Genomic DNA, 13,952 nt, shown 5'->3' on the forward strand with positions numbered 1-13,952 from the left:
CATGCTCATTTTTGCATCCTTTAAGTAACAAATGTATTTATGCTTTTAAAGGCACCCAAAGTCATTTAATCACAATTTTCACTCCAAACTTCTTATAAATAGATCATCATTGGTTGTTCCAAATCAAGGTTATTTAAATATAAGGGTATTTAGTTTACTAAAATAAAATTTTGAAAATGTTTCTGTTCATTGAAATTAAATTAAATATTGACCGTTACTATTATTGGAAAAGCTTAAACTAAATGAAAAATTAAAATGTTGCCTCAAAAATAAACAGAACTCAGTTTAAAGCACTAAAAAATTAAAATAAACAAAAAATAAAAATGAATTAATCTTGTATAACAAAAAATAAACAAATAAATTATAAAATGTCAAAAGCATATACCAAAAACTATACATCTAAAAATAAGTTATTCAAAACTATGATATATTGTTCTCTTATTTTTTTGGACATATTGTTACCTTATTTTTTGGACATTTGCTCGTAATTATAGCACTCATATCAAGTTATCAAGCCATTGGTTCCTCTAAATCACCTTTCTTTAATTCGAACTCGTAATGCCAGGCCAGCCATCACCAAAATCATGACCATTGTCATCTACGTCATCAAAACGAGTCATCCAGGACATTCATACATGACTACTGCACTGCAGAAATAAAGACTTCTTTGTTAATTTATTTCCCCTTGATTGATTTGTAGGGAAAATCTGCAGAACGGATTTAAACATGATAAAATGTGTTAAATGGAGAATAATGCAAGTCTTTAAAAACCGTGCAACAATACAATAAACATACATAGAAGGGGCGGACTGTGCATGGACCCCGCTGATGAGTGATAGACAGAACAGCACGAGAACTCGAGCACGAGGTTGCAGAAAACATAAATCGAACAAGGGATATTGAAACCTCGTATTTGAGCTAAATCATGAAAATATTCAATTTAATTCAAATCTATAGTGCTTTTGACAAGTTTGCATAACTGCAAAGCAGATTTACAAATACATTGTACACCAAACACTAGAAATATAAATAAAACATGGAAAACAGGAAAATTATAAAAAGCAGTTTTTTTCTGTACATACACAATTACCAGAATGGGAAAAAACATGAAAGCATGCTGGGGCTTTGAATGCTCTCCTAGAAAGACTGAGGTAAGAATCTTAATAATTGATTAGAAGAGACGTGGAATGCTACATTTTCATTGTGCCAATTGTAAAAATGTGTCTTAACAGTCACCGAAGCGTCTGCCAATGTACTGCACGCCATCTTAAAGAACTGGCGGAAAAACGTAGATATTGATATGTAAATGAAATAAAAAAATCTCATGTAGGTTTTATGCCAGGAGCACCCTTATATTTTTGTCCACTAATTACATTTTTTTACATTTGGCAGACAAAATTGCATCAAAGCAAGGTACGCATGTATCAGTTAAATAGCAGTAAATGTGGTGCAAGTTCTAATATATTGAATGTAAACTGTTTTACTCCAGAAGTTACTATTAATACATCAGATTAATGGCCCGATGCTCTCAACACGTTCTCCGCACCGCTGGCAGTCCCACAATGAACCACGTGAGCGTGAATCTCAACTTCCATAGCAATGAATTACAAGCGTTTGCTGTCCAGTGGAAAGGAAACCCACTGCTAAATTCAATTTTTGGTTAAATTATTCAACTTTAGTATTTAAATTATTCCAATTATTAATCCTTTTAATAGTTAATATACAATTTTATTTTTGCTATTAAACTCAACAGCAATTCATATAAAATCTTAAACTTTACGTAACATTTTTTTTAAATGGCACTTTCAATATAATGTTTTGATCAAATAACAGGGAATCATTTTTATTTACCCTTAATAAATATGTAAATAAAATATTCTGTATATTTTAACATTGTCTTTATGTGTTACTACTATCTGTATTAATATGCATTTACTGTAAAGCTGCTGTGCAACATTGTAAATAGTTGAAAAGCACTATAGAACATTTACATTTAAGCATTTGGCAGACGCTTTTATCCAAAGCGACTTACATTGCATGATATTATACATTTGTATCAGAGTACGTGCAATCCCTAGGATCGGACCCATGACCTTGGCATTGCTAGCGCCATGCTCTAACCACTGAGCCACAGGAAAGCTTACAGAAAAAAGACAAAGCTCAAATCAGTGCATAAATGTTCCTTTATTCATTCCAGCTTTATTCTGAAATCACACATTTCTTCAGATTCCAAGAAAGAGACAAATAAATCAAACCCTCAAAACATTTCCCATAGATTTTTTGTCTTTACAAAATCTTTTTAATGAACACAAAACAAGCAGTGGAGTCAGCAGCACCTCTGTCTCGTCTCTAATATTTGACCACATTTTGAGCTCTGAAGCAACGTGTAATGATTAAAGGTTCTAATACAGTCAAGTGCTTAAAGACCAACTAAGTATTTTGCTTTTCCAGAAGGTATTTATGAATTAACTGAATAAATAAACTGCATAGTTCTGCACAATTCTAAATTGATGTATTTTAAGCCGTTTTAAAGAAAAATGGCAAATTTTCACATATTTCAGTATACAAACTAAGCATAATTTTTTGGTTCAAAGAGTAACTATCTGAACAGGGTCACACAGATGAGGGGGTGAGATGTGTCTGCAGCTGGCTGACTGCTACCCCAAGACCCCCAAAATATCACTGAAACCCAAAACCAACAAACACTAAGTTATCATTGATCGAATCTGGATAAACATCCCAGTTAAGCTTTAACTGTTGGGACTGATCTGTAATACTGAGTATTTGGTGTTGTACAATGTTGCTGCTATTGAATTAAACTTCCTGCAGGTCTGGGTATGAAAAGAATGGAGAGAAGCTGCTATTGATGGATAAAGTGAAACATAAGCCGGTGATTGTGGGAAGGATAGAGGCAGAAGGTAGTGACAGGAGTGAATGATAAACTTCAGAGCTGTTTACTTTGTGTGAACCATTGAGGTGCTGAAGAGCAACTTCTGCTTTTTCTTCTTTTTCTTCCCCCCTTTCTCCTCTGAAGAGAAAAAAGGCAAATCACAAAAATGCAATATATGAAATCTCCAGTCTTCACACATTCAGTAGAGCAAAAGACTCACCGTTGATAGGAATAGCATGTGCTGGGGTTTGATTACCGTGATCCAGCTGAGACAGAGCCGCCTCGAAGGCTTGACTGAAAGAGTTCTGGAAATTGGGTACAGGGACCCGATCAGAGCCGTCACTCTCTCCATCACTGTCTGCTGGTGGAAGGGCCAGGAACATGTCCACACACCCTTGAGGAAAACAAACCAGGTCAAATTAGTACAAAATGATGCTATCAAGACACGGCGTATAGACACAAGTATAAGAGTAAAGAGAATCCTGTGAGACTCACCTTTCTTTGGGGTGGTCTTAGGCCCACCATCCACACGAGCTCTCCCATCTTTCAGCATCTGCACCGCAGAGAAGTCATCAAATTAACACACTCAAATTAGGGTAACTTCATGCAACTCGGAGTCAGAGAATTACCTGAGCAAAGGACATGCAGTGAGAATCCTCCTCTACACTAGTAGCGACACTGACAGAGGGACTGTGTTCACTCAGATTGGGAAACATCACTCCATCTATAATAGAAATAAATTAAAATAATTCATGAGCACAAAAGATGAAAAAAGTCGGAATGTAAGAGGGTGTGTGTGTTACCGGAAGAAGGGCTGCTGCTCAGAGGAGAGGGTGGTCCCAACAGGAACTCTGGGGGTTGCGCTAGTGGGCTGTAATGAGGAGGAGATCCAAAAGCAGGAAACTGCTGGAGGTTCTCAAGTCCAATGTGCACCTCTGGATCTAACAGACAAACATCCACCTCACTCTTTATTCACACCATTAAAACATGCTCATATTTACATGTTTTACATGTCATGCCTCATTTCCTCACAATCGGTGCCTTGTTTTATCAATGAAAAATATCCATATATGCAAAAATATCCAAATATCCAATATACATCATCGTTCTCACATTTGCCTTGTTTTCGGTTCTCCTCCATCTCAATCCTCTTCTCCCTTCTTTTCTCATCCCTCGCCTTCTTCTGCCTCAGGCGCTTCCGTTTCTCCAAGTCATCTTCCAAAGAAAAGAGAAAAAGACGTTTAATACACATTATTAATGCTTTCTTTTCCAGGTTTATCATTTTGCTTAGTACATTAGAAAGTTATCACACTTTTCTCAATATCGTGCTGCTTTTTTATCTCTCTGGGTTAATGGCGAGACAATGAGAGATAATGCACGTGTGTACCTGAGAAGCTGTCCAGGGTCTCTTTGGAGACAATCGGTGGCTGAAGGTTGAGTTCACAGAGGCTGAACTCGCACGTGAGCGGCAGGTGAGAAAGATAACGGTGCCTGCGACGAATATCCTACAAATGAATTACATGCCCGTTAGTCTCTACAGGGTAAGTGTAACCGGCCCTACTTGAACCCACTCGAACCATTGATCGGTCAAGCATGGAAGACAGATAACAATAAACTTTTGACCAGTTAGATCTGCATTATTTTAGTTTACTAAAATGAAAACTTGGAAAATGTTTCTGTTCATTGAAATCAAATAAAATGTTGACCTAAAAAATATTGGAAAAACTTTTTGAAAATTGAAAAAAAAAACGGAAATGTTGCCTCAAAAATAAACTGAAATACGTTTACAGCACTAAATTATAATAATAAACAAAAACTAAAATAAAAGTAAAATAAAAAATTATCTTATGTAGCAACATGAAAATTAACAGATAAATTATAACAAATGCATATACCAAAATTGCTAAAACTTTAAAATTAACATAAAAACTAAAAATCTAAAAATGAAAGCCAATTTAAAATATTAAAACTAAAATAAAAAATATTGTAAATGTAAAATCAACCAAATTTTGAACGTTGATTTTGTTCAGAATTTTCTCTTGAGTTTTAGAGGCAAAATATATGGGTGAAAAATGACAGAACCCCCACAAAATAATCGATCGCACTATCATCCTTGACCTCAAATATTTCTCCAGGAAAAGAATGATCAAAATCAACATTTTTAGTCAGGACACACAGTAGACACAGAATGACCTCAAGGTTTCTATGTGGGTTTCGAGAAAAAGCAATTAGCATTAGTGTGTGTTAAAAAGTGTACAAACCTCAGTGACAGTCTGTCCATCAATCTCCACTACAGTAGCGGTGATAGACTGAGGGCTGTTCTCCAAACTTCCATATTCCCTCAACAGACAGCGCACATTCACTGGATGCAGGAACATCTGCTGACCATCTTCGGCTACAGAGACAGATTTACAGGATATAGTCTTTCTTAAACAGAGCTGCGGGGTATAAAATAAGCTGAATAGTAGACCTGTAAGCCATTACATACACACCTTGATAGAAGTAGTAATATGGGCCATGATTAGAGTTCTGTGGTGGGCCTGCTTCATTCTGACCGCTCTGAGAGGTCTCTTCAACAGGTTTATCCTCAACAGATCCTGCAGGCATCTCTTCAGCCCCCTCAGAAACATGCCGAGGAGCCGTTTCTTCCACCTTTTCCTCGTGAGCCCCCTGTATCTCATCATCAAATGCTGAGGCATACTGCAGCACAGGCTGTGGTGGGACATATAATGTGAATTCAAGCAATTCTCACAAATATTTATTAAATACCCGAGAAGAGATTCTGTATTCATATACTCTATAGACCGTTTCAAAGTGATAACATAAACTTTACGTTACTGCGCATGCGCGCGTTCATGGACTGCCCTCAACTTCCGGTACACATTCGCAAACAATAGAGTGCCTGTAGATTATTTCTGATAACAAGCAAAAGAAACCGATAAGAACCTTTACTTGGCCAACTCTTCAATGTTTTGAATTTAGACTGCGATACCAAGCGCAACCGCTAGATGGCAATGGCCCATGCAGTTTCTTTAAATGCGACAAAACAACAGGACCCATTCAACAAATTGTTACACACATACAACAAAATTCAACAAATCATTTATTATACAATAAATTAATATGAACGTAAATTAAATAAAACATAAATAGTTATTATATTATCAGACACTAGCAAAACGCATACCGGAAGTTAACTGCAGCGCAAGCATCCGATGAAACGGTCTATAATGCTGTATAATACTACGACCATCATGATCATGGCGTTTCACTCAAACGAGTAAAGACGTCTCTACTGACCTTGCAGCTTTGGATGTTCTTGACACAGGTCACCTCTGGAGAGGGGTTCTCACAGAGAGACAGTTTCCTCATATCTGCTATGTCAGCAGAGGCATCGTCCTTACGGCGAGACTTCAGGAGTCCCTCCTCTCGTTCCTTTTGATGATGATAAAATTATGATGAGCTTTACATTTCTCTGTGCAGGGGATAATGAACTACAAGTAGTGTAACAAAACTCAATGTAGTGTCATTTAAACGGTAACAAGTAACATTTGATCAAAACTGACTTATAATTACGTTTATGTAACAAAAGTACTGTTCCCTTAAAGCTTTGTCTAACAATTTGTTTCAAAACGCCTTTCCAACACTAACTGTGTTCATACGCAAGTGTGAATGCATGCCTTACCTGTAGCATTAGTAATGCGCTCTGTATGAAACAGGCCTGTGGGTCGTCTTTCTCCTGGCTGAGCTGCATCTGGAGAGCCTCCCTCTCTTCAGCCAGCAAACCCCAAACCTGCCCCTTAGATGCCAACAGTAGCTTAGAGTATGAACTCAAATGCACATCTGTAGCAGATGAAAAACACAAGAAGTCAAAAGTGAAAAAAAATATTACGATGAACAAGAATCTCACAAACAGAAAGTCTCGCCTCCAAAACGAATCGGCTCCTCTACTTTAATCCACTGGGCGCTAGGAAGAGCCACCAGCGATCCTTTCTCTCTCCGCATCAGACGCATAGTGATGACATCACCGGTCACGTACTGATGGGTCTCCATGGCAACCACACTGAAACATGTGTTACATGACATAAATACACACATGTATTGGTGATTGGTGATACACACACAACAGGTGATTCCAGTACAAACCTCTTGAGGTCAGTGCTGTGCACGGCCTCATAACAAATGGGGCACTTGGACCAACTCTTCTCACTCAGAGAGAGGTAGTGCAGCATACACGGCCAACAATAAATGTGGCCACAACGCGTCATGTGGGCCGCCACAGGGGGATACAGGCAGATCGGACACGACGGCACCTCGTGACTGTTGATGCGCTGGGTGGAATGATAAAGATGTTATAGGCGATTGGTTGTTGCATCATTATAAGAGCGTAAAGATGCGTGTGCATTCTAAAACAGAATTAATAAATGATTGCGATTCCTCACCACTTGCTGCACACAGTCCCAGTCCACCAAAGTGTCTGGATCCGTGAAGTGGGCTTGATAGTCCTGATCATCAATTACCACAAACTGGCAACTGGGGGACAAAAGGAAAATAGAAATTTGAGAAACTATTACTAATAGGACTTACAGCTATAAATAAACTACAGTAACTACAGAAGGCGTCAGTTTTAAGCTGTTTCAGACTTGCTTTGCACAGAAATACTGTGTTGTAGTAGAGAACCAGTTCTCTGGCCATTGTTACATCTAACATCTATCGAAGTGAAATTCTGCTGTACTCACTTAGCCTGCAGGAACAGCTCCTTGTTAAAAGGCTTGTGTTTGTGACCCCACTTGTTGCGGCGACCCCAGCAGGAATGGCCATCTCCTCCGGAGCCTAAATGGCCTCCTCGTGGCTCGAACGTGAAGTTGAGCAGGTGATTCAGACTTATCTTCTTCGGTCCAGCAAATTGAGCCGGGCTAAACTCTGCCCGGCGGTTCTCTACTACCTAAAGAAAAAAGCTTGCAGTTTATCACGGTCAAAAATGACAAGCCCGCTTGTTTTCTCGGTTAAAAGATATTTCAACTTTGACTACTTTCTGGTACTAACATGATTATCACAATTGTAATATACAATAAAGAAACAGAAAGAGCAAATAAATCATTTCTTAATAGGGCTGTCAATCGATAAATCACATCCAGAATAAAAGTTTGTGTTTACCTAATACAGTATATGTCTGTGTACTGTGCTGTGCATATTAATTTTATAATTATAAAAACATACACAAATAATATAAAAATAAATATTTATGTTTATTTTTAATTATTGGCAATTATAAATAATACCTGTAAATATTTCCTAAATATGTATACATGTATGTGTATATGTTTATAAAAACACATTTTATTAAAGACATATATTATTTAAACACAAATTTTTATTCAGGATGCGATTAATTGCGATTAACCATTTAACAGCACTATCATTACTTAAAGGGATAGTCACCCAAAAATAAAAAGTCTCATCATTTACTCGCCCTCTTGTCATTTCAAACCTGTATGACTTTCTTTCTTCCGCAGAACAAAAAGAAGATAGTTTGATGAAAGTTGGTAACCAAACAGCACTGGCCCCCGTTCACTTCTATTGTATGGACAAAACCAATGCAAGTGAAAGGGGTCCAGACTTAGGGATGCACCGAATGTTCGGCCACCGAATATATTCGGCCGAAAATAGCAAAAAACACATGTTCGGTATTCGGCCGAATATGTGAAATGGCCGAATAAATTTTACCGAACATGACTCGAGAAACGATCAACTAGCAACCAGCGCAGAGAGAGAGAGAGAGAGAGAGAGAGAGAGACGTGCGCTTTATTACTGCCGAAAACATTTTGGCAGTGTGTGTGTGGAGCATTTTAAGGTGTCAGAGAAAGACACAGCACGGGACTTGCCGCACGGAAGTAAATTTCCAAAAGAAAGCGTCTTTACCGGTCGGTAACTTTACTTCAGACGGGAGCGGGCTGTCTGACAGTAGCCCCGCCGCTCGCGACATCCTTTGACATCATACAGTGGTCGCGCGCACACAGTTCCGTGTACTAAACAACTTGTCAAAGTATGTTCTGTGCATCCCGGCCACGAGTGCACCAGAGAACAGTCAGCTTCTGTGGGCGGAGTTTGGAGGAGAGACGTGAACTGATGGTTGTCAGTCAGCATCAGTCAGAATTGCTTGCATTGGATGTTTTTTTTTTCTCAAATCATTTTGCAATGTAGCCTATAATAATCCAACAGTTTTAGTTTATTCGTATTTTTAGTTTATAGGCCTAATGTGGAATGACAGTTTTTAATGAACTGTTTTGTTGTAGGGGTACAGAGTAACATTCTTTTACCAGTCAGTTATAGGCCTAATTAATATAGGCTATTAAATTTTTTGTTTTAATGTATTTTGTTTTGCTCAATTTTATATTAAGTTGTATTGTATTTTATTGAAAAGCAAGACACATTTTTAAAAGCAAATTTTGACTATTCAGTTTGTGCAATAGTGAAAAAAATAGCTTAATAAATAGAAGAAATGCAAAAAACATATTCGGTGTTCGGTATTATTCGGCCTTCGGCCAAGTGTTTCACATCATGTTCGGCTTCGGCCAAGAATGTTAGATTCGGTGCATCCCTAGGTCCAGTTAACAACATCCTTCAAAATATCTTCTTTTGTGTTCATCGAAAGAAAGTCATACAGGTTTGAAATGACAAGAGAGTGATAAATGATGACAGAATTTTCATTTTTGGCTGAACTTTAAATGTATTTAATGCATTAAAGGCACCTCTTCTCTTCTCCCACCACCAGTGAGTCCATACTGTCGATCCCCACCGCCACCTCTCTGAGGGGGTCTCTTGTCAAAATTCTTGCTTTTATGCGGCTGGGAGCGGCGTGGGCCCGGAAAGCTCTCACCCTTGGGAAAAGTGGGCTCACGCTTACGGGTGTAGCGCTTTGAGCCCCCATTATTTTTACCATCTAAAGGAAAAGAAAAAAGTGTTTCAGTAAAATATTTTACTTGTCAGCATAAAACAAGTACATAGATGCTAAATAAACAAAGGAAACACATCCAACAACAAGTTCAGAAATGAACGGTCAATATTACAATCACTTTTATACATAAAAACACGCATCTCATTTACTAATTCACATCACTCGGTTTTGACTTAGTGGTTAAACAACATTGCAAAAAGGTTTTGGTTTTGTGGCATTTTTCATTGCTTTGCCAAAATGTACACTGGTCTAACATAATCAACCCAAGCACATGTGTTTCAGAGAGAAGCACATGATAAGAGTCGTGCAGAACTTATCAACCAGCAGCAGAGGATCATGGGCCTACATCAAAACATTAGCAAAACCCAAGACAGAGAACAGACAACTCTGTTAATGTTAGCATTTACAGTAGGGGGCATTCCACCACTGATTCTTCCTCTGGTCACGTGGCAGACTGCTGTCAAGAATAGATCCTGATAACCATCTACCAAAAACGAGGGGGGATAAACTAATGTACTCTGGCGGGTATAAAACGTTCATGGAACTCTAGTTTGTTTGAGATCAGCGTTAATAGTTTTAAAGAAGTATTTATAAAGTGTGTTTGGAAACGTAAAAACACCACGTGGAACAGGCCTATATGGTGTAAAGTGACATTACGTCGTTGCGGATTATGTATCAAAATTAGGCATACACTGATATTGGTAAGATTTTACATTACTTGGTCAATGTAAATAATAGACGGATCAAACTAACGTACCAGTTGCTACGTCATCTTGGCAAACACAAACAAAACCACGCCGTTTTGCACTTTCTTTTATTTCATGCTATAACGTAACGTTACGTGCGTTGACGTCATTTATAAAAGGCTTATCGTTTACCTGTTTTGGTCTTAGAATCTGTAGGAGTCGGGCCTGTTGAGCCAGAACGGGGCGGGATCTTCGTGTTGCTGCTGTTGTTGGCATTTGGGTTTTTCTCCATGTTGAGGCCGAACTCCGGTGAGAGAGCCGCCGAGCTCTCTAGCATTAAACGGAACAAAAGGGGAACAGAACGGACTGCTGCAAACGCGGGTCAGGCGACGGAGGCCCTTATTCATTTCTGTCAAACGCGGAGACCCCATTACGGCGACATCTTGACCACAAACAAACCGAGAAAAACAGAGAGACACAATCCAAATGTCTCTGTAAAAAAGCTGTTCGTTAACACAAAAAACAAGCGCCCAAAAAAACGGGGCCTCGCCCCTTGAAAAGTGTCGTTTTTCTCCGGCGTGGGAAACGTCTCGCCCCACAAGGCGTTAACCGCTCTCCGAAAAGGGAAAGCGGGTGGATTATTGGGTTTTAACCCAAAATTTCCTTTGCAAAATAAAGTCTCACTTATGGCGACAGGACGCCAATCGGGAAGCGCAAATACCCGGATGAGGGTTATAAGCCTCGCAGGGTTTACGAAGTGCGCGTGCGCGCATGTACAGCCTCTGATTGGTGCGATGAAGTGAACCGTGACAGTCATGTCATTAAGCACGTGTTACTGTTAATATTTAATTTTATTTTGACAAAGCAAACTTTTAATGAAGTTATATAATTGACTTTTAAGAATAACGATGCTTTATTTTGTTTACTAAACGACTGTTTGTTGACTATAGTAACATTGTTTTCCATCATTACAAAAGTTTTAAAACACTCATAATAAACATTATCTATACAGCACACCAAGCATATTAGTAGTAATATCTCTGTAATAAGTAAATGATTTACAAATAACAGAATGAATGAAACATGTTCACAAATAAAATGAAGTCAATGAACTTATATTAATATCACAACTTACACTAACAAAAATATCTGTCAACAATTTATTTACTGTTCATATTTATAACATATAAAAGATTTTCCCTGTCATGGTAACACAATTGCTTCATGTCATTATTTGCAGCTACAAATTTAACTTGTTATTGTTGGTTTTAGGTTTATTCATCGTCATCATCGCTGCCTTCTTCATCATCTGCCTCCTCCCCTTTGACATTAACCAGTGAACAATTTAGGATTGCTCTTCTGACCTGTTGTTTTTCAGCTGTTAGGGAAGAGAGTGTGTATATATGTAAATCCTTTACATGAGTCACACTAAGTACCAACGTAAAATATAAAGCCATCAAAGTACCATCTGGCACATGAGTAGCAAAAATGTAAAATCTTTTTAACATTTCTAGAGTTGTGTGGCACACCAATAGGGGTACTCTATTTCATTTCATTATTTTATATTATTTCATAGTACTTCCCATATTATGGGATTGTTGTAAAAGGCATGATAACAAAACTTACCATCTGTTTTGCAGTCTAGCAGCATTCTGTGGAGTTGCTGTCTATTGTACTGAGCGAGAAACTTCTGACATGTTTTAATTGTCCCTGTGGTTGAAAGCAGGGAATGACACTGATATAAAATAACATGATATGTGAAATGTGCCGTGCTCCAACCACCCTAATATCTAACAAAGAAAATGTCAGATAAAATGAATTTGTACTCATATACTCGACACTTTAATGGTACGTACTCAAAGTAAACTGGACAGATTTAAAAACAATTCTTTTTTTCAGCACTTGATCTCAGCCTTTGACCACAACAATATTTAAAGGCAATTTCTACCCAATAAACTATTTTGGAGCTTGGCATAACTAAAAGGATGTATTTTTGTTATCAAAATAAGCAAAGCTGCCAGTGTTGCCAACTTTCAATTAAAAGTAGCATCAACTGCTTAGTAAATGTAGCTGGCTAGATGATGTCATACATATGAATCCACTGATCTATATAAATATAACAGTATGTCAGTGGGCAAATCTTGGAATCTAGATAAGGTTTGTCCAAGAAAGTGCAAGATTTGTCCCTAGATGACTGAAAAGTCCCAAAAGGGGTGGGAAGGTAAAATCCCTAAATTTTAGCTGTTTTAATGCTTGTTTTGTTATATTTTTCAAACCGGTTTAGGTCTAGCCCTCTGGTTGAGGACCACTAACATAAGAGTGTCATGTGACCCTTAAAGCTTCAAAGCAGAATTCTCAATATGAAAGGGCCAATGTTAGACAAGTAATTTAACCACACCTCTCTTACCTCCTACATGTATGCAGTTGAAGAAGCATTGCACATTCTGACCTCTGTTCTCAAGGTGTGTAATGAAAGGAAGTGCAGACCAGATGAGCCTAAAGTGCCCTTTCCTGCAGCGTATAAAGACCACTCCAGTGAGGGCATTCAGGTATTTCACTACAGAAATTAGAGTCAACACATTTCTTTAATAAGTCACTTAATACAGCTTGCATTAGAAAGTACTGATAATTAAAAAATGATTAAATATTGAACAGAATGTTTTTATTGAATTATCCTTATCCATAAGTGACCAATGTAAATAAGACCGTCATAAACAAACAACATAACATTTCTGCTTACCATTAACACCGATGTTAAAAAGCGCTGACCCGTAGTCTCCGTGTGCACGGTTCACGGCTGCTCTGAGTGTATGGTGAATGGCTCTCTCGTCCATCAACTCAAGACTGCTCCGTTCAGGTACACAGACCTCGCAGAGCAAATACCTGTACAGTCGACATGATAAGACGTTAAAATTGGTTATCAAAAGTTGTAAATAGTGCGCACTTTTTTGTTACCTTGATTTAAATCGGACCATTTTTCAACACGTGCGTGACTTGCTTTGAAAACACTGCACTATACTTCCGGGTATCTTTTTCATCCAATAATAATCCTCTACGGTAAAAAGGGGCGGGATTGTAAAGTGACGTCAAAATCATAAAGATAGACGCAAGTTAAAGTTGTCGGTTTTTATTAATATACCTCACCCAGGTATATATATATATATGTGTGTGTGTGTGTGTGTGTGTGTGTGTGTGTTGCAGTGTAACAGCATATATTTTTGTTATTTATATTTATATATATATATATATAATTTATTTTAATTTGTATTTAGTATTATATATTAGTAGCATCAATGCAAGGAACAATTTATTTTTCTTTTATTTAATTAATCCTTTTAATATTATGTAATAAGTTTGCGGTATTTTCCCTGGCTCTTTGTTCTTTTTGTTCATTTTCTCTTTTTTTTGTTAACATTGT

General features: G+C 37.7%; 2 protein-coding genes across 3 annotated transcripts; both read right to left on the minus strand.

Moving 5' to 3' along the window:
* Window positions 1-2,165: 2,165 nt before the first annotated feature.
* rnf10 (ring finger protein 10) lies at window positions 2,166-11,237 on the minus strand. 2 transcript variants are annotated; one of them, XM_057357215.1, is made up of 17 exons: window positions 10,727-11,237; window positions 9,643-9,833; window positions 7,630-7,835; window positions 7,333-7,423; window positions 7,037-7,221; window positions 6,817-6,953; window positions 6,576-6,733; window positions 6,191-6,325; window positions 5,383-5,602; window positions 5,152-5,285; window positions 4,278-4,395; window positions 4,004-4,105; window positions 3,694-3,831; window positions 3,520-3,614; window positions 3,386-3,443; window positions 3,147-3,284; window positions 2,166-3,028 (listed from the first exon to the last, which is right to left on the minus strand). In XM_057357215.1, exons 1-17 carry the CDS (start codon window positions 10,869-10,871, stop codon window positions 2,955-2,957), a joined length of 2,325 nt encoding a protein of 774 aa, XP_057213198.1. In that variant the 5' UTR covers window positions 10,872-11,237; the 3' UTR covers window positions 2,166-2,954. The 2 variants fall into 2 exon arrangements, with proteins under 2 accessions (XP_057213198.1, XP_057213197.1); XM_057357214.1 differs by having other exon boundaries at window positions 3,111-3,284; window positions 10,727-11,235.
* Window positions 11,238-11,396: 159 nt separating this feature from the next.
* Window positions 11,397-13,581, minus strand: pop5 (POP5 homolog, ribonuclease P/MRP subunit). Its single transcript, XM_057357216.1, has 5 exons — window positions 13,490-13,581; window positions 13,275-13,417; window positions 12,942-13,091; window positions 12,161-12,244; window positions 11,397-11,912 (listed from the first exon to the last, which is right to left on the minus strand). The coding sequence occupies exons 1-5, from the start codon at window positions 13,507-13,509 to the stop codon at window positions 11,809-11,811; spliced, it is 501 nt and encodes a 166-aa protein (XP_057213199.1). The 5' UTR covers window positions 13,510-13,581; the 3' UTR covers window positions 11,397-11,808.
* Between the last annotated feature and the right edge of the window lie 371 nt (window positions 13,582-13,952).

The sequence above is a fragment of the Triplophysa rosa genome, linkage group LG17 (assembly GCF_024868665.1).
Source record: "Triplophysa rosa linkage group LG17, Trosa_1v2, whole genome shotgun sequence".
Classification (NCBI taxonomy): Eukaryota; Metazoa; Chordata; class Actinopteri; order Cypriniformes; family Nemacheilidae; genus Triplophysa; species Triplophysa rosa.